General features: G+C 31.9%; 1 protein-coding gene across 2 annotated transcripts; it reads right to left on the bottom strand.

Moving 5' to 3' along the window:
* Nucleotides 1–1,833: 1,833 nt before the first annotated feature.
* On the bottom strand, nucleotides 1,834–27,270 carry LOC133202053 (natural resistance-associated macrophage protein 2-like). Of its 2 annotated transcripts, XM_061337831.1 has the most exons (15): nucleotides 27,062–27,270; nucleotides 21,624–21,749; nucleotides 20,822–20,987; nucleotides 19,790–19,850; nucleotides 19,141–19,279; nucleotides 18,317–18,472; nucleotides 17,508–17,666; nucleotides 17,349–17,396; nucleotides 16,760–16,792; nucleotides 16,096–16,215; nucleotides 15,245–15,468; nucleotides 14,415–14,571; nucleotides 13,058–13,108; nucleotides 6,073–6,122; nucleotides 4,241–4,344 (listed from the first exon to the last, which is right to left on the bottom strand). In XM_061337831.1, exons 1-14 carry the CDS (start codon nucleotides 27,260–27,262, stop codon nucleotides 6,081–6,083), a joined length of 1,683 nt encoding a protein of 560 aa, XP_061193815.1. In that variant the 5' UTR covers nucleotides 27,263–27,270; the 3' UTR covers nucleotides 4,241–4,344; nucleotides 6,073–6,080. The 2 variants fall into 2 exon arrangements, with proteins under 2 accessions (XP_061193813.1, XP_061193815.1); XM_061337829.1 differs by lacking the exon at nucleotides 6,073–6,122 and having other exon boundaries at nucleotides 1,834–4,344.
* Nucleotides 27,271–27,504: the final 234 nt, after the last annotated feature.

Here is a 27,504-nt window from a genome sequence, read left to right on the forward strand (position 1 = left end):
AGTTTTTTTCATTCCGAAGTATATTAACCCTTGTAATTGTTAGATACGTGGGGAAGCATTAATTTGCTGTAAGTTTTCTCAATTTAAACTAAAAAAAAAAGGTTTATTAGGTATTTAATAGGTTGCACCACTAGAAATCATGATATTAGAAATTTTGACTAAGTTGTCGTCTATTGCTCCTCTTCAATCTATTAGGCCTTAATTCTAAAAGTTTATAGGAATTAAGTTTCATGATATTCCTAAATGATAAGGGGTTTTACGAAATTAACCTAGGCCTTTTCCCACAGCTAGGTTGGACTAGCGTTTCTGAACGCTAATTTAGGGGTGATTTTTTAGCGTTAGGTAGGTTAGGATTTTTCTACAAGGCAGGAACTAACCGCTATTATATTTTATATTTTTGTCTATACAAGGTTAATTCACTTTATTTGTTGTTGAAACTGGTGTTTTCATTACAATTGATTTGAGGTGCTTAAATAAAGTAAAAATAAGCTCGGAAATAAGACCTGTGACACAGGATATCAAATCAAAATAAGAACCTGGGAAAAAATAAACATAAAAATATAGGAGAGTGTTGGAAATATTCTAAAACCACTGAAGAAAAATGGTGTTTTAAGGTTTATTCCTACTACAGTCGTCAGTAATCGCGTTTTCTGTGATTTATATATCATTAGCAAGGATAAAGATCATTATGTGATGGCGACGTTACATTGAATTATTAACCTTGTATCCATTCTTTTTATGAACATGCATTACACAAAAACATGCTCAGTGTATATTGTTGATCAAAAATGGTTCAATGCATAGTCTGTCCTGTAAGCGTAACTTACATCTATTACTTACATGTATCTTTGTAATTACATGTATCTAAACTAATACCTTTTACTTTAACCTAAACATACGTTTTTTATTTAGGTGTTGTTTGTCATAGCATCCCAAAGCAATGCAAATACGCACAAGTTGTCGGAGGTTGGTGAACATGTGAATTTTTATAGATACTATACATTAAATACCTAAAAAAAAATATCTCAATAATCATTATATTTAGAAGGTACATGTATACAAATTTGTATTCGGTGATAAAATACTAATCAGTACGATGTGATTTAACTTATTTCGGTGATAAAATACTAATCAGTACGATGTGATTTAACTTAGTTCGGTGATAAAATACTAATCAGTACGATGTGATTTAACTTAGTTTTTCTATCATCTGAGTGAAATTTTGGATTTAAGAAATTGCATCAAAATTTATCCAAGTGAAACAATACCGTCTAGAGAAGACAGTTACATGTAATTTCTTATTCATCTGGTTTGACATTATTATTGATAAGAATCTTTGATAAAACTTCCAGATTAGGCATGGTACAATTCCCAATTGCATAAAACAAATGTAAAAACAAACAAAATTCAAAGCACCTTTATGAAAAGAGATTCTAACCAATAACAGATGTATATATTAAATACCTATAAGGTTGGAGAGACATTACTTACCAGATTAGAGTACACATAGTTAAAACATAAATATACTGAAACCTTCTGTAATACAAGTTATTATATAACCACTACCACTCTCCAAAGTTTACAAACACAGCAACACCCTTTTGGAAAATATATGATTTATCTTGACCTGTTGTGTTTATATTACAGAGCTTTCATGAAGCCTTAACACTTTTGTCAAAGCAATATCATCCTTTAAAATTCAATCAAATTATTTGGAAATGAGTTATGCTTTCAAATAGTTTTTATGAAAGAAACGATTTCTAGTAATCTTCTAAAAAAAAAAAAAAAATCTTATTCTTAAAAAAAATCTAATTACAATGCACTAAGTCCACCTTGCTTATAAAACTATGAAGAAAAGAAAATTACAATGATGTGTGTGTCTGTATAATGAATTTAAAAAAAAAGCAAAACAACAAAATAAAATAAACAGTACAATCAGATCAAAACAAGGAAAGTTCATAGCATCAAATCAGTATAAGTGGTAAGGAAAATATATTACTATAATAACAATGTACTTAATTGGCAAAAGTCTATTACAGTTACAATATCAATCAATATTTTAGAGAAAATATAAAAAAAATCACAAAAATCATTTAATTTTAAAGATAAGAAAAGCTAAAAAACAAACAACAAACAAACAAACAAACAAACAAAACAAAAGTAAATAAGTAAATAAATGACTCAAAAGTATATGTGATAGTATGGAGATCTTCATGAACAATGAGCAAAAAGTAGTGATTGCATTTTTGGTTCCAGATTATTAATTGTACAGCGCCGAGCTAAAAACTGTCAAGCATCTTCACAGGTTAAAGTAATCACTGCAAAATGTTATAGATACTCTTTTGTATACATATAAAAAAAATAACCATGTAACAAAACAACATCAATACCTTGAGTGGTAAAAAATCAGTTTGCTATTATAAATGTATTCTTGGTTTAATAACAGAAGCAATGCCCAAACATTAGAAATATATAAGTTGAAAAATATATTTATTAATATAATAATATATTGTATAAAAATATTGCTATAAATATCATAATATCAAGCACCATTGTCAACAATATCTTTATAGTTTTTGGAATGTGAGATTACTTTCAACATCAGAATTCGTTTTTGTTTCACATCAATATAATCTTAAATCATAAGGGTTCTTTGCAAATATTGCTTCCGTTTACTGTTAAATCGTTTTAAATTATAGGGTAAATTTTTCACTTTCAATATTTATTTCAGTTGTTATTCGAAATCCACAAAATGTTAGACTCTTTGAATTATAATGTTTCCTCGAGTAATGTGGTTGATTTCTGCTTATAAAGGTTAGAAAAAAACATTCAGCTAAGCAGGACTTTAAAAAACCCTAAAAGCCGCAAAACACAATGCATTTGGCTTTCATAGAGAAGAGGAGCTGTAAGAATGTATAACAACGTATCCTATATTTCAATGTTAACACCACCACCAATCTACCATCTTTTATGCAACATTTGGCATATATACCACCCTCATTTTTATCCTGTATGGATTTAGATAGCTATATTTGGATTAACATATACATGTATATCCAAAGTCAGCATCAATGACATAGGTGTAACAAATAACCATTATGGTTATGAATATTTTCTCCTTATAATACAATATTATAGAATCTAATCGATTCAATATTTAGGTCAAACAAATAAAATTAGATTTACAGATTAATATGTACCTGTAATTCAATGCTGAAGACATACTTCTTTCCGCATCAGATTAAGTCTCACTATGTATGAAGTTACAAATTTTCCATTAAAATTTGTCACAGCGGACTAAAGTACATTGAAGACATACAATGGTAATCCAAGAAATCTGCGTAATTTTCTACCTGCATATTGAACAGAAATTGGGATTCTATGGAAATATGACCCCATGGAAAAAATTTTTTTTACAGCCTGGTAGGTTTCAATTTCATCAATACCTCAGCTGTCTCAAAAAATCTTACACCTCAAAATATTTGATACATAAAATTATATTTGTATCTTCTAATAATTTTTTTTCAAATTCAGATTTTCAAACATTCAATAAATACTTTTAATTTAAAAAAAAAAATTCTCATTTACTCTAAGCAGATTCTAACATCCTGTCAAAGATAATAAATAAGAATTGATAGTTATATTACATTTCCTATAAACAGATATTTAACCCCCTGTCAAAAATAATTAATAAGAACTAATAATTATCCTAATAAATTCAACATATTAATTGTTCTATAAATCAGCACCCACATGAGGTCACAATAGAAATACAGATCTGCAAAAATAATTTTTTCCTTAAATAAAGATGATCTTCATTCCAAGTTTCCAAGTAAACAGATCAACAATTGATTCTTCTCATCACTGGCAGTGGAAAAAAATGGAGTCAAGTTTGTGTGATATTGTTTGATAGCATTGGTTGAAAGCTGAGGCAGAATCTGTATGATCTTCTTGGGTTAAATTTAATTTAAATCATTGAAGGCAGTGGTTGAAATTAAGCCAGAGTGTGGAATATCTTTCTTGGTTAATTTTAATCATTGATGGCAGTGATTAAAATTAAGATAAAATTCTGGAAGAACTTTCTTGATTAACTTTGACTTTAACCATTGATGGCAGTCGTTGAAGGTGAGCTTATATCTAGATGTTGTTCCTGGGTTAGTATTCATCATTGAAGTGGAGCAAAAATCTGGAAGATCTTCCTTCAAGTGGTTAACTTTAATCATTGACCGTAGTAATTGATGTGGAGCCAAAGTCTGGAAGATCTTCCTGCAAGTCTAATCTAGTGCCAGAAACACTCTCAGAGAGCACATAGGAAGTGTCTATTGGTTTGAGGCAGGAGAAACACTGAAAAGAAAATGTTGATACTTTCTTTAAGCAGTCAGTTGTAGCAGGTGCTTGAAGCTCTTCAGAATTTATACAAATGAAATAAATATTTTGTATAGATTCAGATATTTGACAATTGTTAAATATTACCACTCATGAAGAAATTGGTTCTTTAAACTTTGATACAGGTAAAATTATCAGAAATACCGTACATGTAAAATAATGAGAAATAATTTTAATAGTTTCTATTATTTACAAGGTATTACTTCAACAACATTAAATTCATTCATGGAAATTCTGTTAATTTAACAGTCAGATCAAATGCATTCAGAAACAAGTGAGTATTAAATGCTGTCATTTAATTAAAAAATATGAAATATTTTCTCTGGGGTAGGGGTCATTTTCTATAATTAGAAGTGAATCCAAATGTTCATAACAATGGTGGTGGCAAAAGGGTGTACACAATTTTCCTCTTACTGACTCTATTTTCCTCCTGCCTACCCAATAAACAATAACAACCCTAAATCTTAAGGATTTCATCAATTATATACATTTATGTCTTCCTGGCTAAATAATAACAAAAATATTCTACAAGGTCACAGTTTGTGCAAGGTACTTTTTCTATGAGTTTCGAGGAGAATTGGTCCATGGGTGAATCTGACCAGTTTAATGAAAATTTCCTTTTGCTGTTCGGAGACATAAAACAAATGGTTGACATGTACATTCCCTTCAATGTTCTTTCCTAGATACATGTATGTAAGACTTGGGCAGAATTTTATTATTTCTTTTCATTTAGAGTAAACTTCTCATATTTATTTGTCATTTTATCCTCACCAAAACAAGAATATAGTACCTATCTTTCTACGTAACCATAGACATAACCTGGTCTCATAGCTGTGATCTTGTAAAATTGTTGTATTAGACTCCCTTAGTCCTAAGCAACCTCTGTACTAAGTGGGGGCATACGTTTTCTCCGTTTCTTAGTTTTCAGTCGGTAAACGTTCCTGACAATAAGGACAAACATAGTGCTTCATACAAATACATTGCTCTTGTTTCATATTTGAAGGGAGTTGCATATAAGTTTAAGCATACACAATAATACAACTAACTTCCTAAAGTTAAACATCTGTCATTCGTTTGTGATCGATTATGACACATCACAGTTGATTGTATCTGAAGAAACTGGCAAATGTACATGTATGAATTATAATGTTATAAATATCAGTTTGCTTTGGAAAATACTTGTTGATTTTTCAAACACGTATTAATATTCTATAGAGACGCTTCCTGTAAATGCATTTTAAATGTGTGTTATACATCTGCAAGAAGTTAGAGAGCAAATGTAAACAGTTTGGCTATTTGGTATCTTCTTTCATGTTATTGATATTAGTAAATAGAGAAACAAACCAAATTTGTATGAACCAAAATAACAAATCTCTACTGTGATTTTTTTTTTCAACTATAATCATTAAGATATTTATCCTTCTATATTCATCCATAAATGAAAAATACATGTACTTGTATATCCTATATCAATAAATCCTCAAAATTGTAAAGCTTTACTATACACAACAAACAACTGTAAGACAGAAATCGATGTTTGTGTATACTAATAGAAATACTGATGACTGCAACATGCAAAAAAGAAAAGAGAAAAGAAAAAAAAAACTTAGTAATACATGAATAAATCAAGAAATAATCCAGAAATAAAAGCATGCAAATCACAAAACAAACTAAACAAAAAGAAACCTTTGAAATCACAGAAGTGGAGTTGTTTCATCCACGGCAGAATTTCCTGTCTATCAAATAAACAAAGTTAGAGTTCAAGGACAATTAAATAGATGGAGAAAATAATATTACAGTGTCCTTTTACCCTAAAGAAACTCAAGACAGGTGTGACGGGTTGACAGGGGATGCTTAGTCCTCCTAAGCACCTGATCCCATCTATGGAATTTTAGGAAGTCCGTGTTTTATGCCCTGCTCACAGATTTGTATAATTGTATGTAGGTTTTTTGAGAACGATCACTGTTCATTATTTTCACTTTATTTTCATTCTTCGGTCATCTAAATTTTGTTACTATTAAATTAAACCTTTAAAGACAAATATGCCAACATACACAGTGTGACAACAAACTAAAACAAGAGGCCCAAGGTCCTTAACGGTCACCTGAGTATAATACAACAATTTAGAAGTTAAATACACTGACAGATGAAGCTTTGTTGCCCTAAAGCAAGAGAAGTACGAAGATCAGGATCAACAAAATAATTAGTCTAGTATTCAGTATCAACTCATAACTTAAGTTCTAATCTGTCCCCCACTTAATATTATCACCATGCAGACTATTAACAAACTATTAGTGCTTCTGTACTTTTTTTAAACCCATATTAAGACCTCTAGCATTGACCTCTCTTATGGTCTTTGAAGAACTTTTAATAAGATAAGTTATTTTTGTCTCATTTTTATTTATCTATTACTTACAGGTCTGCCTGATTATTAAAACTAAGAAAGTACTTTTTGAATTATACGATAAACATTCTTGCATAATTATCTTATTCTATTAATCTTTCAAATACATTATTTACAGTGATTAATTAACAAAGGTGAATGGAAAAGGGGAATAACTTCTCTCAGTAGAATATAAATTAATAGAGCCCTGTCCAGGACCAGAATGCTTAGACAAATTGTCCAGATGTTCAAAAATCTGGTAGAAATACGCTTACTTATATCATTTAAACTTTTACTCAGTTTGCTTTCGATATGCCCAGAAGCAGAGAAGAATTTCACAGGTACAATGCATTTTCACTACAGATTCAACAAAGCCTTACCCTAACACCAGAACCCAAGACCAAAGGTCAAGAAATTTACAAATTTGGAAGAGTTACCTTCATCATCATAACTATGGACTTCAAAGAATTAACACTTTTCCACTATATTATCAAAAGCCCCCCTCCCCTTCCTCGTTATGCCAGAACCCCTGTCCCTAGGACAACAAGATTTAAAAATTCTGTTCAAAGCTCCCATCTTCATCATAGCTAAGCAATTTATTTATCAGCTCAACACTAAGGAACAGACAGGATTAGTTAATGATTAATTAATAGAATTCATGCATTTTCACTATAATCAATAGAACCCCCCTCCCCCCCCTCCTCAAGAACCCCAAAAACTGAGGCCATATATTTAAAAATTTTGGAAGAGGCATCCTTGCCTATCATAATAATGCACTTAGTTTGTTTAAATAATCTCCAGTAGCAAAGAAGAAGATTTTCATAGAATCAATGCATTTTCACTATATAATCAATAGAGCCCCACCCTAACACCGGAACCCCTGACCCTGGGGCCATGAAATTCACAATTTTTAAAAAAGGCATCCTTATGCATCATAACCATGCACTTAGTTTGTTTAAATAATACCCAGGAGCAGAGAAGAAGATTTTCAAAGAATTAATGCATTTTCACTATATAGTCGATAGAGCCCCGCCCTAACACCAGAACCCCTGACCCTGGGGCCATGAAATTCACAATGTGGGAAGAGGCTCTCTTGCTCATCATAACTGTACTTAGTTACTTAATTTAATACCCAGGAGCAGAGAAGATTTTCAAAAAATTAATGCATTTTCACTAGATAGTCGATAGAGCCCCGCCCTAACACCAGAACCCCTGACCCTGGGGCCATGAAATTCACAATGTGGGAAGAGGCTCTCTTGCTCATCATAACTGTACTTAGTTACTTAATTTAATACCCAGGAGCAGAGAAGATTTTCAAAAAATTAATGCATTTTCACTAGATAGTTGATAGAGCCCCGCCCTAACACCAGAACCCCTGACCCTGGGGCCATGACATTCACAATTTTGGAAGAGGCACTCTTGCTCATCATAACTATGTACTTAGTTACTTTACTTAATACCCAGGGGCAGAGAAGAAGATTTTCAAAGAATTAATGCATTTTCACTATATAATCTATAGAGCCCCGCCCTAACACCAGAACCCCGACCCTGGGGCCAAGAATTTCACAATTTTGAAAGAGGCACTCTTGCTCATCATAACTACGTACTTAGTTACTTAATTTAATACCCAGGAGCAGAGAAGAAGATTTTCAAAGAATTAATGCATTTTCACTATATAATCAATAGAGCCCCGCCCTTACACCAGAACCCCTAACCCCGGGGCCATGAATTTCACAATTTTGGAAGAGGTACTCTTGCTCATCATAACTATGTACTTAGTTACCTTATTTAATACCCAGGAGCAGAGAAGAAGATTTTCAAAGAAATAATGCACTTTCACTATATGATCTATATAGCCCCACCCTGGGGCCAGAACCCCTGACCCTGGAGCCATGAATTTCACGATTTTGGAAGAGGCACTCTTGCTCATCATAACTATGTACTTAGTTACTTTATTTAATACCCAGGAGCAGAGAAGAAGATTTTCAAAGAATTAATGCATTTTCACTATATAATCAATAGAGCCCCGCCCTTACACCAGAACCCCTGACCCTGGGGCCATGAATTTCACAATTTTGGAAGAGGCACTCTTGCTCATCATAACTATGTACTTAGTTACCTTATTTAATACCCAGGAGCAGAGAAGAAGATTTTCAAAGAAATAATGCACTTTCACTATATGATCTATATAGCCCCACCCTGGGGCCAGAACCCCTGACCCTTGGGCCATGATTTTCACAATTTTGGTAGAGGGCTCAATGCTTATTACAATGATGCCAACAGTTTGACTGCTTGATGTCCAGGAGTAAAGAAGAAGATTTTTAAAGATTGCATTATTTTTGGTGGTTTTAGCCCCACCCCTCAGGCCCCAGGGGGGCAGGGACCATGAAATTCACAATTTTTGTTCCCCTTCACCCATAGATGCTATATGCCAAATTTGGTTGAAATTGGTTAAGCGGTTTCAGAGAAGAAGCTAAAAATGTTCAAATGTTAACGCACGACGCACGCCGACGGACGAGAACGGATAGCAATAGGTCACCTGAGTGAATCAGGTGACCTAACAAAGGAAATTGAAAAGGAATTACAAAAAAATCACTGTATTTCAATAAATATGGACAAACTATGAAGTATTTAGTTTAATAAAACGCAAGCTTGATTGTCGTAATGAGTTGTAAGTTACCCATTCATTATACAAGGCACTAAGATCCTGCAAATCAAATGGTAATTATATACCATTTACAATTTGTAACAGCCTACATCAACTCACATTTCCAAACATAGGGTCAAATAAAAGTCAAATGTACTTAAACTGAAATTTTTTTTTTCATTTTACGAGGGTTGTTCAATAAATAATGCAATAGGTCAGCTCACAGTACGAAAAGTGCGTAATACATAGTCTAAACATTTTCAATCCCTCAAAGCATTCCCTGTTATCCTTTACACATGTCTTAAGCCTTCGTACCTATGACCAGAAAACCTCAGCATACCCATCTTGAGGAATGTCCCAAAGACACTGATGAATATCACTTTCCATGACATATCTAATATTGTACAAACTTCCTGGATTGTTTTCATGAATTTTTAGAATAAAAAAAATCTCACAATGGCTGAGGTCTAGCAAATATATGGGGGGATGGTAAAGCTCTGTTAACTTTCTTTTCTTCAGAATTTCATTTATTTCTTTGTGCTTATTTGCAACAGCATTGCCAGGTGCAAGAAAATTACCCTGGGCACGGTATTTGAACTTCATTTGCAGGAAATTTGTTTATCTTTCCTCAGTGCAATTTGAACATAAAAGTTACCATTGATGGTCCTTCCTTTGCGTGTATCTAATGTTTTACTGGACCTCTTGAATAAAATAAAAACTAATAAACGATACTTGGAGCCCCTTGTTTCTCTTTACAATAATAAGAACAATAGCTTTTTCTTTGATTCCACATTTTATTATTATTCTTCCTTTTTTGGCTATAAAATGCGCACCCATGTTTCGTTATCCATCACGCAAATTTAACAATTCTTCTATTTTGTTAAAATATTTGTTTTTAAGTAGACCGTTGGCACATTTAATGCGTATATTTCTCTTAGACAATTTTAAAAAAGTAAGGAACATATCTGATAGAAATATTATTATATTCATTTCCGTTGTCAGAATTCTATAAAATGTTATGAGGATGAAATGCTTATGTGTTCTATCAATTTCTTTGGATGTAAATCTGACATTTTCAGATATCATGTTGCACATTGCATCGATAATTTTTGGTGTCCCTACAAATTTCAATCGACCAGTTTGACTTTTATATTTTAACTCCCCTTTTTTACTTTTGAATTTCTGAATCAATCTGAAAACTATATACCGTTCAAGACTTTTCTTTCCACATATAAAATTCATATCTTTAATATGAGTTCTTCGGCGGTTTATGTAAAGAAGCACAGTATTCACATACGCTCTAATTTTCATCTTCTTGGCGGAGATCATTTTAAACAGTTTTCAACTCAGTGTGGTGACCATGCATACTTTTAAAAGTGAATTTCTTTGCGAGGACAATAGGAAAAATCAAGGAGTTTTCTGTGATTAGAAGCCCGTTTAATTGAACGTTTTAACTGTGAAAAAATAAAATTAAATTGATCTATATTTACTATGATATACTGTTTGTTGCATTATTTATTGAACGACCCTCGTATAATCTCATCTGCTGCTTTACCTAAAGTGAAGTCAGATGAAGTAATCAAATAAACATATCAGTAACAGATATAAACATGTTTCATAGTTAGAGGTCAAAGATGACTGCAGTATCAGTAAAAAAAAAAAGACTTACTGACTGACCAATGTGTTAACATAATTTGTACATATTAACAACAATAAATTTAACCTTCTTACACCAACAAAAGGTAAATTTAAAACATTAACCTCATCTTCTCATCTATAAAATTAGAAGAGATAATCAAAACAGCAAATCATGAATAGATATAAACTTGTTTTATTTATCTATTTCAAGGACAAAGGTTAAGGTCCATCAGTTCTAATAGTGTTATTTTAAACATTTTTTTTTCTTATTTGAAAAGGTGAGGGTGATGATCAAAATGTCTTTCTCAACAGATAAACTTATATTTTATATCTATCGATGAAAGGGTGAAAGTTAAAGACCAAGTTTAGTTTGTGATTACTTAAAAAATAATCATGCTGATTTAACAAATATATGTTCTTTATGATTACGAACAGGTCTTACTTGACTGAGAGATTTCTCTTTTTTTCCATTTAACTTGTGTTTGAAATCAAATTTAATCAATTTGTCTTGATGGTTTTATCATTTGTGAAGCAAGAAGATTCTACATGGATTAGAAAAATACAACAAACCTAGATGTAACAAATAACAAGTATGTGTATGGTAGATACTATAGACATCAACAAGAGATTGAAAAGAAAAGTGGTGGTGGTGGTGGTGGTGGGTAAAAACCTTGAGTTAAATTTGATTTCACTGGGTTCCAATGGGTTCAGTACGGTTCACTACCTATCTACTTTACCTAAAGAAATATACATGTTTATCATATTTTTAACCATGAAATACTGAAAATAATTTTTTTTAATAAAAGTGATATTTTGTCACAGTGTGAAAGAATATCAAAATGATATTTTGTCACAGTGTGAAAGAATTTCAGAAGTGTAGCAATACTCTCAATTTTCCTCCCTTCACAAAAAGTTTTGTAAAGAAAAAAAACTCTAGCCTGTTATAAGAGAGAGTAAATAAACCATCCTGACAGAGAATAAAACTGTCATAGTTTCTTCAAACATGTTGAAGTCCATGTTTACATTTTTCCCATCTCACACTCACTATTAAAGCTGCGATGTCACAACCGTTCAACTATGACCTCAGCCTATGACACTGTATTACAAGAAGACAATGGCAAAGGAAAAAACAAAGAAATGTAAAGAACACAAAATTCAATGTTTTCTAGTTGAATATGGAATTTATTTTACTCAATTATAGACAGGGCTTAATTTTTTTTTATACATTTATTTTCACTCTTGCTTCGCTCTTGTTAAAATATAAAGAAAATCCTGTCTCACTTGTGAAATAAAATATCCAAATCCAAAACATTAAATATCCTCTAAATATTTATTCTATGTAATTAAGAGTTATAAGCCTTCATTCTGATCTCTTTAAATTGTTTTAATAAATAAGGTTTCATTTGTTTAATCTTTTATCAGGATGTAAATACAGGTTGGTCATGTGATCAAATCCCATAGAGCCAAATACCTTGTTGAAATAGTGTTTAACTTATTTAAAAGAAAACATTTACAAATAAATATGTAAATATAATATATTGAGACTTTTCTCAGGAGAAACCCATTCTGTTTGAGGAAAAATCTGTCTGCATATTACTCTATCACGTCATAGCCTTTTCTTTCTCTACATTAAAGACTGGAATTCATGTATATAAATTTATTACAAAAGTATCTAAGTAATCTGATATCAATTTAGGCCTTTCCAACAGACTTGGAATTGGAGGGGGGGTCTCTAATGTCCTTATATGATAGTGTTAAAAGTGAATAAAACTCTAAAAATAATTTAACATTTTTGAAAATAGACATTTCATTTCTTTCTGTTTTTCTTTTAATTTAAGTGAAAGGAGGGTAATGGATGATCTGCCAATCTTACATAGAAAATGCATTTACTCATTTTTTCCCCCTGCAGTTGAAAGGGCCCTAGATGTTGCATTTACTCTAGCAGTATTTTATACTTAAAGTTTTATCATAAAAGCAAAAGAAAAATAATTTTGATTACTTACAGGTATTCTTTGAAGGAATTGGATTCCATTGGTTATTAAACAAAACCAAATCTACAATTAAAATTAAAAAGACCACTTAGCTATATATAATTCACTTGAACTAAATTGCTCACCTAAGTGACAAGTGATTATGATTCAGAAATGTTGTTATTATGTGGCTCAAAATAACACAACAAACATAACAAAAGAAGTAAGAGTGCTTACATTTCGAGAGTTTTGCATTTTAAAATAACATTTCTTTTTATTTAATGAAGGGAAAAGGGGGTAGGGAAGAATAAAACAACATAACATTCAATCATCAAACACAGTTCTACAGTTACAAATGGATTTTCATATAGATAACAAACAAAAATCTGGTCCCTACACTGTAAATGTTCTTTTTTCACGGGGTCATAATTCATTGGAGTGACAATCTTGATTTGATCTTTGGATATAAAATAAGATTGGATTGCCAATGTATATCAGAGTTGTGGAAAACTTTTTCAGATAGCCAGTCATTTGGACTGGCAAGAAGACAAAATAAGCCGGTCCGAAGTGATTGTTGCTGGTCCGAAATAGTAGATTGCAAAATTTTAAAAAAGCATAACATTTATTTACTTCATTACACATCTATTTACTTAATAATAATATATAACATTCAGTCTCCACAAGTCCTCTTCCGTTTTCGTTTTTTTTTTAATCATGTTTATAACAATACTAGATTTCACCGCTTTGGGGCTGGTGACAATGCTAATTCAGCATAGTAAACATATTTTTTAAAACAATTATGCACTTGAGAATTATATTAACCTAGAAAAATTGAAGAAATTCTGTGCATCGATAATAAAGATATCAATACGATCGATGAAAAAACGAAATCCGGGACAGTCAGAAGTATTAGATTTACTGCTTTCCCCAACTGTGTTTGAATTCTTTCTATCGAAATTTTTCATATTTAGCTTGTCTTTATTATGTTTTCTACCTAATTCTGTCCCAGTTGTAAATTTAATAGGTCACGACACCATGCTGCTTTCGCTTTCATCAATAGCCTCGATCTCGTGTTAAGAAAAGTATTACGCAATCGCATATAAGTAATTATGCTGGGAAGTGCGCCGATAATAAATGGAAAAAAAAAATTAACCAAAAAAGGTGCCGGTCATTTGGACCAACATCGATAGCATTTTTACCGGTCATATGCATTTTTTGCCGCTTTTGCCAGCATGACGGACAGTTTTCCACAACTCTGGTATATCTTACATGCATTTTAAAATACACTGTGACAATTTTAGTGGAAATTTATTCCACAAAGAAAGAAGAAAATCAATAGCATATTTCCTACATAAATCCTGTGAAATGAAAAAAAAAATGGAAAACTTACCAGATACAGAAGAATAATAATGTAAATAAGGACTAGAATGGCCACTACTAAATAGACTGCCCAATGGTCAGGCAGGCCCTGAATGTACTCTATTATAAAGAAAAGGTTTATTCCGATCACAACAATGGCCAGCACACCAGTAAAGATGGACATAAACCTACAAAAAAGAGAAGTGGTCTTTATTTATAGTTCCATGTCTAACCCAAAAAAAGAAAAACTAAATTTACATAGTTTTTATCAAGAACCCTCCCCTCCCTAAAAACTAAATGTGAGGAATGTTGATTAAAATTGATTATCAAGTACTATCATAATAGAAAGAAACATTTTATTAATTAAATTCGAATAGCAAAAAGTCTCACATACTATATGTAATTCTTTGTGTAATTATCCATGTCAGACAATAAGATTGAACAAACTTTAGAAGTCTTCATCCTCCTCCCCCTAACTTTCTGAATTTAGTTTTTTTATCCAACATGGATCTTTTGACCCCCCCCCCCCCCCCCCCCCGCAACATTTCAAGGTCACCATTTTTTTTTTTGCACTCTGTTGCCACAAGCTATTTAAGGCCCCACTCCACTTACTCACATCTCCTTCCTTCTTTCTATCCATTCATTCACCATTCATTCTTTATTTGCTGACCTATCATTCTTGTATATTAATGATGTTTAAAGTGTTCTTAATAAATTACATTTTATAAAATAAAAATCCAGTCAATTTTAAGCATTTCTTTATATCCTATTACTCGTAAATTTTTATCTATTGAGAATCAACATTAACAATAAAATTATGGAATCTTTTCTTTATTTTACGCAGACATAAGACAAGCATACCTTCCATTCTTGAACTCCCCCATGATGTTTTCGGAACTTGTGAATGTGAGTATAGGAATAAGGGCGAAAGGCAGCTGTAGACTCATTAAAACATTCAACATGTCATTCATAACCGTTAAATCCTGAATCCCCGAGAATGTGGCCACAAAGATCGTAGGAAGTATGGCAATACTCCGCGTGAATAACACACGCATCCAGCGCTTCCATTTAAGATTCAGAAAACCCTGCGAAAAAAGAACTCAAATCATCAAGTAAACAAAATGGTTACATAAAGTAATCAAGGGATGTAAAGGTCACCTCAGCAAATATGATTTAATAAGTGAGGCTAAGTCCTATATCAAGTGAATATTCAAGAGAGTACATTAATCTAGTAATTTCATAATTATGAGAATGTTTAAATGGTCTGGGTAACCCTTATACTTTTTTGATCCTGCTCAAAAACATTTAACTCATTCCCTCATCCTGAAAACATAATTCAGATTTAGGATCTGAAGCATGATTGGAAAAAAAGCATCTATAGATGCATTATCCATGCAAGTTTGGACCATGGTCCAAGTAGGGTTTACTGTTTCCCAGAAATGGATTGGATTCAAAAACCATTTGTAAACATGTACATGGCTAAACATCTGAAAATCATAACTCACATGTTGCATACAAAGCAAGTCTGATAAAATGTATCCATTGATTACTGTATCCATGCAAGGCTGCTCAAGGTAAGGCTTCAAATGCAAATAACTAGGAAAATTTTAACCTGGCACACTGGTACTGAGTGTACACCTTCTTTATTCATCAATCAGGTTTCAAATACACGCATTATAATTTTCTTTGAAACTGAAGCTATTGAAGAATACCTCCATCACAAATTGTCCTGTGTATGTTCCAGTCATCGTTGAACTTTGACCTGCTGCCAGAATTCCAACTGCCCAAATATACATAGCTGCCAACCCAAACTGACAACCAAGGAACACACCCTGTAATTTTAAATTCATTTCATTATTAAAGTTAAAGTTCAGGTTTCTTTAGTTTGACAGAAATTTAGTTTACATAGTACAAGGTTTCTAAACTGTAACAGCTTCCTCAATATGACAAATCCCAGAGACTGAATACATGTAAGAGTCTTGCAAGTTCACTGATTGAGATTGATTCACAGTTTATTGTTTTAAATCGCTTTGACAGTATTTAAGCCATATTTTGGAAAATCACTGATCAAAATGTCAATCATTATTCCTTCTTTGATGACAATTTCAGTAACATGCTTATATTGCATGAAATGTTGATTTTTTTTAAAGTATTTAAAAATGTGATCATTTTAGTAAATGTTAATTATTACAAAGATTGACTGATTTTGTACTGCCAATTACTGGGCAGGTACAAGTATTTCAACTAATTACCACAGAGTAGAGAGCTATAAATTTTGATATAACAAAAAAAAATAACATTCAAACACTATAAAGATTCACTGACTGAATTTTAATTTCTGGCTACCCATATTCATGCATAATACTGTATACTTACCCCTCGAAAGATATCAACCTCCAGTTTAGTGGTCTGAAATTAAATTGTAAGAAAAATGTCAAAACATCATGTTACTGAAATTTTTTACATGCCCCTATCTCTTACATGCTCTGCCTCAGTTAATATATTTAGAGCAAATGACAATATCTTCAGTTCAATTTTTTTTCTTCTCTTTTTTTTTTTACTTGTAAATTTATTGTAAATTAACTAATTGGTTACTTTTAAAACAAAAAATCCAGTGCAAAACTGTAGGATTTCTCTTGTGTAACAGAAATAGAAATGCTCATCAACATTCCATAATGGATGGATGAGGATGGGGTTAGGTTCTCAAATATTTATGTTATGTTCTTAAAATGAAATTCAAATTATTATTCTTTATACATCCTCAAATTTAATCAACACAAAGGATAAGAAAACTTTTGTCCCTCTTTCTACTTGCGACAGTTTTAGAAAGTTTGAATGAAATAAAAGCAAGACAGCTGACAGATAAAATCTCAATCATTGAATCATTCAAGTTTTCATATGATAAGATTAGTAACATGGAGGACTGTCAACTTACAAAGTGATGAAGACATTCTGCAATACTTACATTGAAAATGGATGCATGAGGGTTACCAACTTTTAAACAGTTATCATACTGAAAACAAAAGTAAAATAACATTCATTAGCTGATTCTTCCATTAATTAATCAGAAAACTATACACCCAGAATCCCTCAATTGTGTAAAATAATAAATCTTTGAAATTACCACTTCTGTGACATTTTTCCCGTAGAATCCCTCGGCAAATACTGCAGTCACAAACACATTGATAAGGAATGATACAAACAAAGCAATAGCTGCCTCAATGAAGAAGTACTTATTGGCTTCCCGGACGTGATCCCTCCGAGATCGATCTACATCTCGAGACTAAAAAAAGATGAGATACTTAAGTGACATACTATTTGAAGAGAAACAGGCATAAATGACAAAAAATATAGATTTCATAATTAAGTGTTGTACACAGGGACAGGGGCCAGACTAGCTAAGCAATATATCCCTCTGCATGGTTAAAGTCACTGATGCAAAGTGGAATACTATAAATGTATTATATTAAGCGTGTACAGTATTTGACAGAAATTGCTTTTTGATTGAGTTAGCTTAGATTTGATTTAGCTCAGTTCTCAATGTTCTTATTTATGTGTAAGACATTAAACACTGTACTTGAATTAGCCGAATATGCTTTCTGCCAAAGGTGCTAAAAAAATACACAACCAAATGTAATACGTTTACACTATTGCAAAATCAAAGTGGCCCCTTATATATGCAACTGGATCATTACATTTCTATGGCTTAGCCTTGCAAAGGATAACAAATTACTGACAGATATAAAATTAAAAAAAATCTAAAATAGAAGTACATAAATTAACAAAAAAAAATGCCTGATCTTAATGTGGAAAAGTATTAATTCAAGATTTTAATGAAAGATTCACACCTTGACAAGTGCGAATTGTAGGTAGATGTTATGTGGCTTAATGTGGAAAAGTATTTATTCAAGATTTTAATGTAAAGATTCACACCTTGACAAGAGCAGAATGGAGGTAGATGTTATGTGGCATGATGATTGCTCCTATAATGCCCACAGCCTGTAGAACCTGTTCTGGGCCACAATCTTCACAGTAAGGTATAAACATCCCCTTTAGTAGGGATGGCTGGTCAGGCTTAACTATTACATACTACAAACAGACAAAAACATTTAAAGATCACAGGGAAAAATAAATACACTTTAATGTAAACAACAAACGTCACTTTGTTTTACATTAGAAAGACAAAGGATAAACTGATGAAGCTGTAGAATAAATATCTAAAGATGATGTGTGGAAAAGTGCTTTATCAAATGTTTAATATGTTAAGTTATGACTTCTTCAGTAGTGACCATAACATTTAATTCAGAGACTATAGGAACATCAGGCACTTTTATACCTTATTTCTCATCTGGAAAAAGCAAAGGTTTCATTTGGATGTACAGTAAACTTTATACATCTATTACCTAATTTCTGTATTCCATTCAGCTTAATAATCCACAAGTTTTCAAGATACTTAAAATATCACCAAAATGTGCCATTCTGTAGATTCCTTATTTTAGAATATGAATTCATGATTTAACTGTTGATCTAGAGTTTTTACATGTATTTAAGGAACATAAAATTCAAAGCGCATTATTTTATGTAATTTTTGATATTATGCAATAATTAAATATTAAGGAATACAATGTAGCAGTATTATGCATTCAGTGCACTAACATGTATTTTTCAATAATAAGTGCAAATCTTCAAAAATATTACACTAGATTTTATTCTAGTTTTACAACATCAATTATGATTAAATCATTCATATTTCATACCTCATATCCAAATGTGACAGCCATGATAAAGATAAGGAATGCAAAGAAAGCCTCCAGTTTACGTAGACCGTACTTGTCCAGGAGGAGAAAAGTAAACGTGTCTGCGATAGTAATCAGTACACCTCCGTACAGGGGTATCCTGGAGACAAAATTAACAGGGAAATTACATATATATCATATAAGTGAACCCTGTGTGGTGGGAAAATTACAAATACATGTATTTCATACAGGGAAATTCCAGTGGGATGATTACAAATATTTCATACTGAGGAATTCTGGTGGAAAGATTACAAAATTAATTAAATATTTAATACAGGGGAGTTCCAATGGAAAATTTACAAATATTGAATACAGGGAAGTCCTGGTGATAAAATACGATTTGATATCATAATGGAAGAATCCCAGGAGTAAAAATAAGTATACTACATACATAAGATTCCCCGTGGGATAGTTACATGTATATTTCAGAAGAAAAATCCTGGATAGCAAACTATAAATGTAATTATATTTCACCATGTTCACATGGGGGGGTGTCAAGGTGTCAACATTATATATAATATTTCATACTGGGGAATTCACAGGTTGGTATGCTTGAATCAGAGTTGCATTCAGTAGTATATAGGTTTGTATACATGTAATTGAAACTTACTTTCCATCTGATAACAGGTAAAATGCTATAGCTGTCCCAATCACTTCCTGCATATCTGATCCTATAAAAAAATAAATAACATGCTATACTGTCCCAATCACTTTCTGCATATCTGATTCTGTGAAAATAAATAAAATGCTAGAGCAATCCCAGTCACTTTCTGCATATCTGATCCTGTAAAAAACATTAAAAACACAATATTTCTATGACTGTCCCAATAATTTCCTGCCTATCTTAAATGTTGAGTCTAAAAATTCTTTTAATATGATTTTTCTTTCTTTTTTTGTTGTTGAAAAAATAAAAAACACCTTTGACTGCTAGTTGTAAAAGTCCAGTCACAACAAGACTGTTTTCACAACTGAAGCGGGGATACTCACTCCTCCATGGCACCTGATCCCATCTCTGATGTTTTTGGAAGTCAGTGTTTGTATTGTTTTAATGGACTTTGAGCTTGAATACAGTGTTCGTTATCTCCATATTTCAAGTATATACATGTACGGATGTACACATTTGTCTTGTTTGGTTTGTCTGTATTGGGACATGTAAAGCACAAACTATATGACAAAAAACAGCACACTGAATAATTAACTGATGCTTTCAAAATAAAATTAAAGTAAAGTAAAAAAAAAAGTTTCGCCTGCCTACCTACCTACCTACCTACCTTTTTTTTGGCATGTTACCAGAAACACACATATTTTTTTTTATTTGGCCTTATAATTTTTACAACAGACAGTTGAATTTCATGACATATCTCTTAAGTATGTAGTAAAATACTGACTATGAACCTCAGGCACTTGACATTTTAGATATTTTTCTTTATTGCTAAAAGAATTCCACAGCGTAATAATATAATAGTATGGAATTTTTTTATCAGAATAAAAGAAAAAATATCTAAAATGTCAAGTGCCTGTGTTATGAATGTACAGACATGACAGAAACTGTCCATTTGAAATAAATTAAAGTCTTTCAGAAATGCACCCTCAAAGTGACCTTGCCCCCCCCCCCATCAAAGTTATATTAACAGCACCTCACCAATGATAGCTATTTCTACCATGAACCACAGCACAAAGCGTGGAACCCTGGGATAGCTTCTGTAGCAGACCTCTGCCAGGTGCATCCCAGTCACTACCCCCAGGCGGGCCGCAAGCCTCTGCATCAGGAGGCCGAGAAATGTGGCCGACATCAGTATCCATAGCAACTATAACAGAAAATCCTGATCTTCAAAACATGTGAAGATGAAGGTAACATTCCGTCATCTATTAATTAACTATTGATAAGTCATCAATTAGTATCCCAGTATACTCTGCTATACACATGTCACTCTATCTGGGATTACTTATCATGCTTATTTTGGTGGTACTTGTGATTTACAAATATCAATCTAATAACAACATCAATAGCACTAAAAGTTGACTCCTGCTTAAGGTTCATTGATACTCTGATAAGAGAGATAACTCTTCAAGAGGTAGATGTCTTTTATTCCTTTATAAATTTATCAAGTTAAAATGTCTTTTTTGTACAATTTTGCCCTACAAACTATGCTAAAATTGTTTGGATTTTACTTATAAAATGCATTTCTTTTTGAAAATCACAAAGATTAAATCAACATTTCATATGAGTGAGCAGAGGATTTATGAACCTTAAGCATTTCCAAGACCTGGAGTTTCCCTGAAAATAACTTGATAAACCAGTTTTGAATAATCATGATTTATTAATTGCTTATAATCAATTCAATTTTAAAATATGTGTTTAATGTTAAAACATTTTTAAATCTGATTAATCCATTATAAATAAAACCAATTTAGAAGCTTGTGGATAATCAAAAGATACTTACCTTGAACTGAGCCACAGATCCAGACCGGAGATCAGACTCAATATTTCCTGGATCCAGGTATGCAATACTCATAAGGAACCCTGGCCCAGTGAAGGCCCATAGTTTTTTAAAACTGAAAACTGGATGCTGAAAATCAGATAGAATATTATCAGACTCAAATATCTCAGTGTTGATAATCCTGTCTGAGCAGGGCATGCTTATCTTTTACTTGGATTAAAAATTTGCTCATTAACATAATCTGAGATTAAAGAAAAGAATTGGAAAGATCTGTCATGGACAACTGTGGGGGGGGGGGGGGGGGGGGCACCCTTTCAATTAAAATCTGACTTTCAGGTCATTTATAAATTTATTATATACCCCAATATAATTAGCAAAATATAATAAAAGAAAACTTCTTGGATCAATTATACAACTGTTATCCATTAAACAAAACGTTTTTTAAATTAACTTTTGGAAAAAAAAAAACAAAAAAAAACATCATGCATATGGTGTATTATGTCATCATTTTCAGAGAGGGATTATATGAATTCCAAAAACCACACTCTGGTGATATGGAAAGTCGGATCACACCGTCAATTGGGTTTATACATGTAATAATGTAACTTATAGTGAAGTGCCAGGGACAAACATTTTTAATTCATTACAGACATAATAATTTTGTTAATATCCATTAAGTTTACAGTTATGTTTTAAATCTACAGGGAATAAAAATCACATTCACTGACCACTGTGTGAATTCACTATAAGTGTGTTACCTGTAGCCATGTTTTACTGTATTACATGTAAATATTGTTCCCTATAAATTGTGTCTAGAAGGTGAAGCATATGGATTACTGATGTCTGTATCTGTATGAGAAATAATTTTGTATTCTAATATATATTTATTACATCGTTTCTTTAATTTGACAAAATATAAATTAGAGAAAACATGAATCAGTATGTAATGATATAATTTACAGCAGGGCTTTTACACAGTTCTTTGGTGATGGGGTCAGGGTTGTTAAAATTGAGAAAATTAGCAACATTTTGGGGAATATCAGGAAAATTAACCCATATGTATATTAAAATGCATCATGTTTGGGATTTATGATGTTTTGTTATGTATATCTGTTTTGCAATACACAGGTATACACATGTAAATAGAAAGTTTAGTATTTATATAATTATCCAAATATATATTTTGTAATTTTGGGTGGTAATGGAGAATCAATGAATACAATCAGCTGGTAAACATGTACCTCTTATGAAATGGGACCCAGGGCCTTTCTGAGTGGGCTCCAACTATACATAATGGATTTTACAGGAGACTGAAGATATGCACACTGAATTGGGAAAAGCTCTAATAATGACAAACTGTGGCAGCAAAAATAAAATTCAAGACAATTTAGTAATTAAAACAAAACAATCATGTTGAATTTCTTATGAAGGAATCACAGACATTTCTCAATTTCAGATTTATCCCCCTTAGCAAAGGGACACACAGCCCTAATACAGGTAAAATAAATGAAGACAACAGAATTAATTAGCCTTAGAAAAGTGGAGTCAGTGTAAACATATCCTATGCTTATCAATTTAATTTCAAAACAGATTTGAATTGATGCATCTATACTATACAGTTTGTTTCATAAATTTTTAAATTAATTTACAGAGCCCTATAGTGAAGAAAGTAAGACCAAAAAAATTCCTTTATCCTGTTTATTCTGCATTTCTGTGTGACCCATACATAACAATAAAACCAGCTAGTTCTGTAAAACCATGTAAAAATAAATGGCAAAAATCCTTAAAAATCCTAAATAAACTGAAACTTGTTTAATTTAGGAAAACATACCCTAAGAGATGATGAAAAATTCTATAAAATGTTAAAATAACAGACACTGAACATGATAAATCTTCATCTCTAGCGGCTTAATACAATATGTATAGATTTTTTATACACATTCAAAACTTTTTTGTGTTCAATCTCCCTAAGCCATCCACACTGTGTGAGCCAATTTACTCAGTAATGAACCCTCATCAATCAATCTTAAACAGGTATCCACTGAGCAAATTACACATTACATATTTTTTTGTTTTAATTCAACATTTTAAATAAAAAATGTCAATAAGATAGTTGTATGTATATATGCATGTACTCTAAGTTAAAGTTTTTTTCAACTAAATGTTAATGAGCATTAATTATCAAACTGTTTTTTAAGCTAATAATAATAATACCTGATGATGCTGGGCACTGGATGGACAAGAGATCCAAATTGGGTTAAAGGTTCTGACTGGGTAACCCCCCCCCCCCCCCTTCTCAATAGAATACACTTTTAAATGTTTCAGAAACTCCAAAATATCTGTGTGTGAGCTTTATATAATATATGACTAAAATGGTGTCTATGTAGCATTGATTGGAGTAAATTTTGAACATAATGTTAACTGTATAATTTTTGTAAAGAGAGAAAGTCTCAGAGGGAGAGACAGTGGAATTTTTTTTTATAATTATTTTTTTATGTAAATGTCTGAAAACTTTGACTGCCATGTGTCTATTCTGTATATTGATTAAAGATTTCTTACTTCTACATCCTCTGGTATGTTAATCTTGTTATTGAAGTAACTAGAAGTATATGATTACTTACTTCTGGTGATCTTCTTATTGAAGTAACTAGAAGCTATATGTTACTTACTTCTGGTGATCTTGTTATTGAAGTAACTAGAAGCTATATGTTACTTACTTCTGGTGATCCTCTTATTGAAGTAACTAGAAGTATATGATTACTTACTTCTGGTGATCTTGTTATTGAAGTAACTAGAAGCTATATGATTACTTACTTCTGGTGACCTTGTTATTGAAGTAACTAGAAGCTATATGATTACTTACTTCTGGTGACCTTGTTATTGAAGTAACTAGAAGCTATATGATTACTTACTTCTGGTGATCTTGTTATTGAAGTAACTAGAAGTATATGATTACTTACTTCTGGTGATCTTCTTATTGAAGTAACTAGAAGTATATGATTACTTACTTCTGGTGATCTTGTTATTGAAGTAACTAGAAGCTATATGATTACTTACTTCTGGTGACCTTGTTATTGAAGTAACTAGAAGCTATATGATTACTTACTTCTGGTGACCTTGTTATTGAAGTAACTAGAAGCTATATGATTACTTACTTCTGGTGATCTTCTTATTGAAGTAACTAGAAGCTATATGATTACTTACTTCTAGTGACCTTGTTATTGAAGTAACTAGAAGCTATATGATTACTTACTTCTGGTGACCTTGTTATTGAAGTAACTAGAAGCTATATGATTACTTACTTCTGGTGATATTGTTATTGAAGTAACTAGAAGTATATGATTACTTACTTCTGGTGATCTTGTTATTGAAGTAACTAGAAGCTATATGATTACTTACTTCTGGTGATCTTGTTAGTGAAGTAACTAGAAGTATATGATTACTTACTTCTGGTGATCTTGTTAGTGAAGTAACTAGAAGTATATGATTACTTACTTCTGGTGATCTTGTTATTGAAGTAACTAGAAGCTATATGTTACTTACTTCTGGTGATCTTGTTATTGAAGTAACTAGAAGCTATATGTTACTTACTTCTGGTGATCTTGTTATTGAAGTAACTAGAAGTATATGATTACTTACTTCTGGTGATCTTGTTAGTGAAGTAACTAGAAGCTATATGATTACTTACTTCTGGTGATCTTGTTAGTGAAGTAACTAGAAGTATATGATTACTTACTTCTGGTGACCTTGTTATTGAAGTAACTAGAAGCTATATGATTACTTACTTCTGGTGATCTTGTTATTGAAGTAACTAGAAGTATATGATTACTTACTTCTGGTGATCTTCTTATTGAAGTAACTAGAAGTATATGATTACTTACTTCTGGTGATCTTCTTATTGAAGTAACTAGAAGCTATATGATTACTTACTTCTGGTGACCTTGTTATTGAAGTAACTAGAAGCTATATGATTACTTACTTCTGGTGACCTTGTTATTGAAGTAACTAGAAGCTATATGATTACTTACTTCTGGTGATCTTGTTATTGAAGTAACTAGAAGCTATATGATTACTTACTTCTGGTGATCTTGTTAGTGAAGTAACTAGAAGTATATGATTACTTACTTCTGGTGACCTTGTTATTGAAGTAACTAGAAGCTATATGATTACTTACTTCTGGTGATATTCTTATTGAAGTAACTAGAAGTATATGATTACTTACTTCTGGTGACCTTGTTATTGAAGTAACTAGAAGCTATATGATTACTTACTTCTGGTGATATTGTTATTGAAGTAACTAGAAGCTATATGATTACTTACTTCTGGTGACCTTGTTATTGAAGTAACTAGAAGCTATATGATTACTTACTTCTGGTGACCTTGTTATTGAAGTAACTAGAAGCTATATGATTACTTACTTCTGGTGACCTTGTTATTGAAGTAACTAGAAGCTATATGATTACTTACTTCTGGTGATCTTGTTATTGAAGTAACTAGAAGCTATATGATTACTTACTTCTGGTGATCTTCTTATTGAAGTAACTAGAAGTATATGATTACTTACTTCTGGTGATCTTCTTATTGAAGTAACTAGAAGCTATATGATTACTTACTTCTGGTGACCTTGTTATTGAAGTAACTAGAAGCTATATGATTACTTACTTCTGGTGATCTTGTTAGTGAAGTAACTAGAAGTATATGATTACTTACTTCTGGTGATCTTGTTAGTGAAGTAACTAGAAGTATATGATTACTTACTTCTGGTGATCTTGTTATTGAAGTAACTAGAAGCTATATGTTACTTACTTCTGGTGATCTTGTTATTGAAGTAACTAGAAGTATATGATTACTTACTTCTGGTGATCTTGTTATTGAAGTAACTAGAAGCTATATGATTACTTACTTCTGGTGACCTTGTTATTGAAGTAACTAGAAGCTATATGATTACTTACTTCTGGTGATCTTGTTATTGAAGTAACTAGAAGCTATATGATTACTTACTTCTGGTGACCTTGTTACTGAAGTAACTAGAAGCTATATGATATTGAAGTAACTAGAAGCTATATGATTACTTACTTCTGGTGACCTTGTTACTGAAGTAACTAGAAGCTATATGATATTGAAGTAACTAGAAGCTATATGATTACTTACTTCTGGTGACCTTGTTACTGAAGTAACTAGAAGCTATATGATATTGAAGTAACTAGAAGCTATATGATTTCTTACTTCTACATCCTCTGGTATGGTGATCTTGTTATTGAAGTAACTAGAAGCTATATAATTACTTACTTCTACATCCTCTGGTATGGTGATCTTGTTATTGAAGTAACTAGAAGCTTTATAATTACTTACTTCTCCATCCTCTGGTATGGTGATCTTGTTATTGAAGTAACTAGAAGCTATATGATATTGAAGTAACTAGAAGCTATATAATTACTTACTTCTACATCCTCTGGTATGGTAATCTTGTTATTGAAGTAACTAGAAGCTATGCTAGTACTGCTGGCACTGCTGGGTTTTATTGGCAGGACCTCTGACCCCTCAACTTCACTAGGCCTGACCTCTGACCTCTCAACTTCACTGGACCTGAAATCTCCCTCTTCATTTCTTCTCCTCTCCATTTCTCTTGCCACTTCATTCATGAATATTTTTTTCTGTGACATATATATATATATATTAGGGATGTCAACGAATTAATAGTCGACTATTCGACTATCAGTTGAATGGACCAACGATCGAATAATGAAAAGACATTCGAATATTATTTTAACTAAATAAATGCAATAAATGAATGATAGATGAGATGGAATTCTCATCAAAAAATTGAGAAACAGTCTTTCCTCACAGACAGTCGATAATTTTCCTCAACAAAAAAACTGTAGAT

Source organism: Saccostrea echinata, unplaced genomic scaffold, assembly GCF_033153115.1.
Source record: "Saccostrea echinata isolate AGI-Se365-2 ecotype Australia unplaced genomic scaffold, CSIRO_AGI_Sech_v1 ptg000046l, whole genome shotgun sequence".
NCBI lineage: Eukaryota > Metazoa > Mollusca > Bivalvia > Ostreida > Ostreidae > Saccostrea > Saccostrea echinata.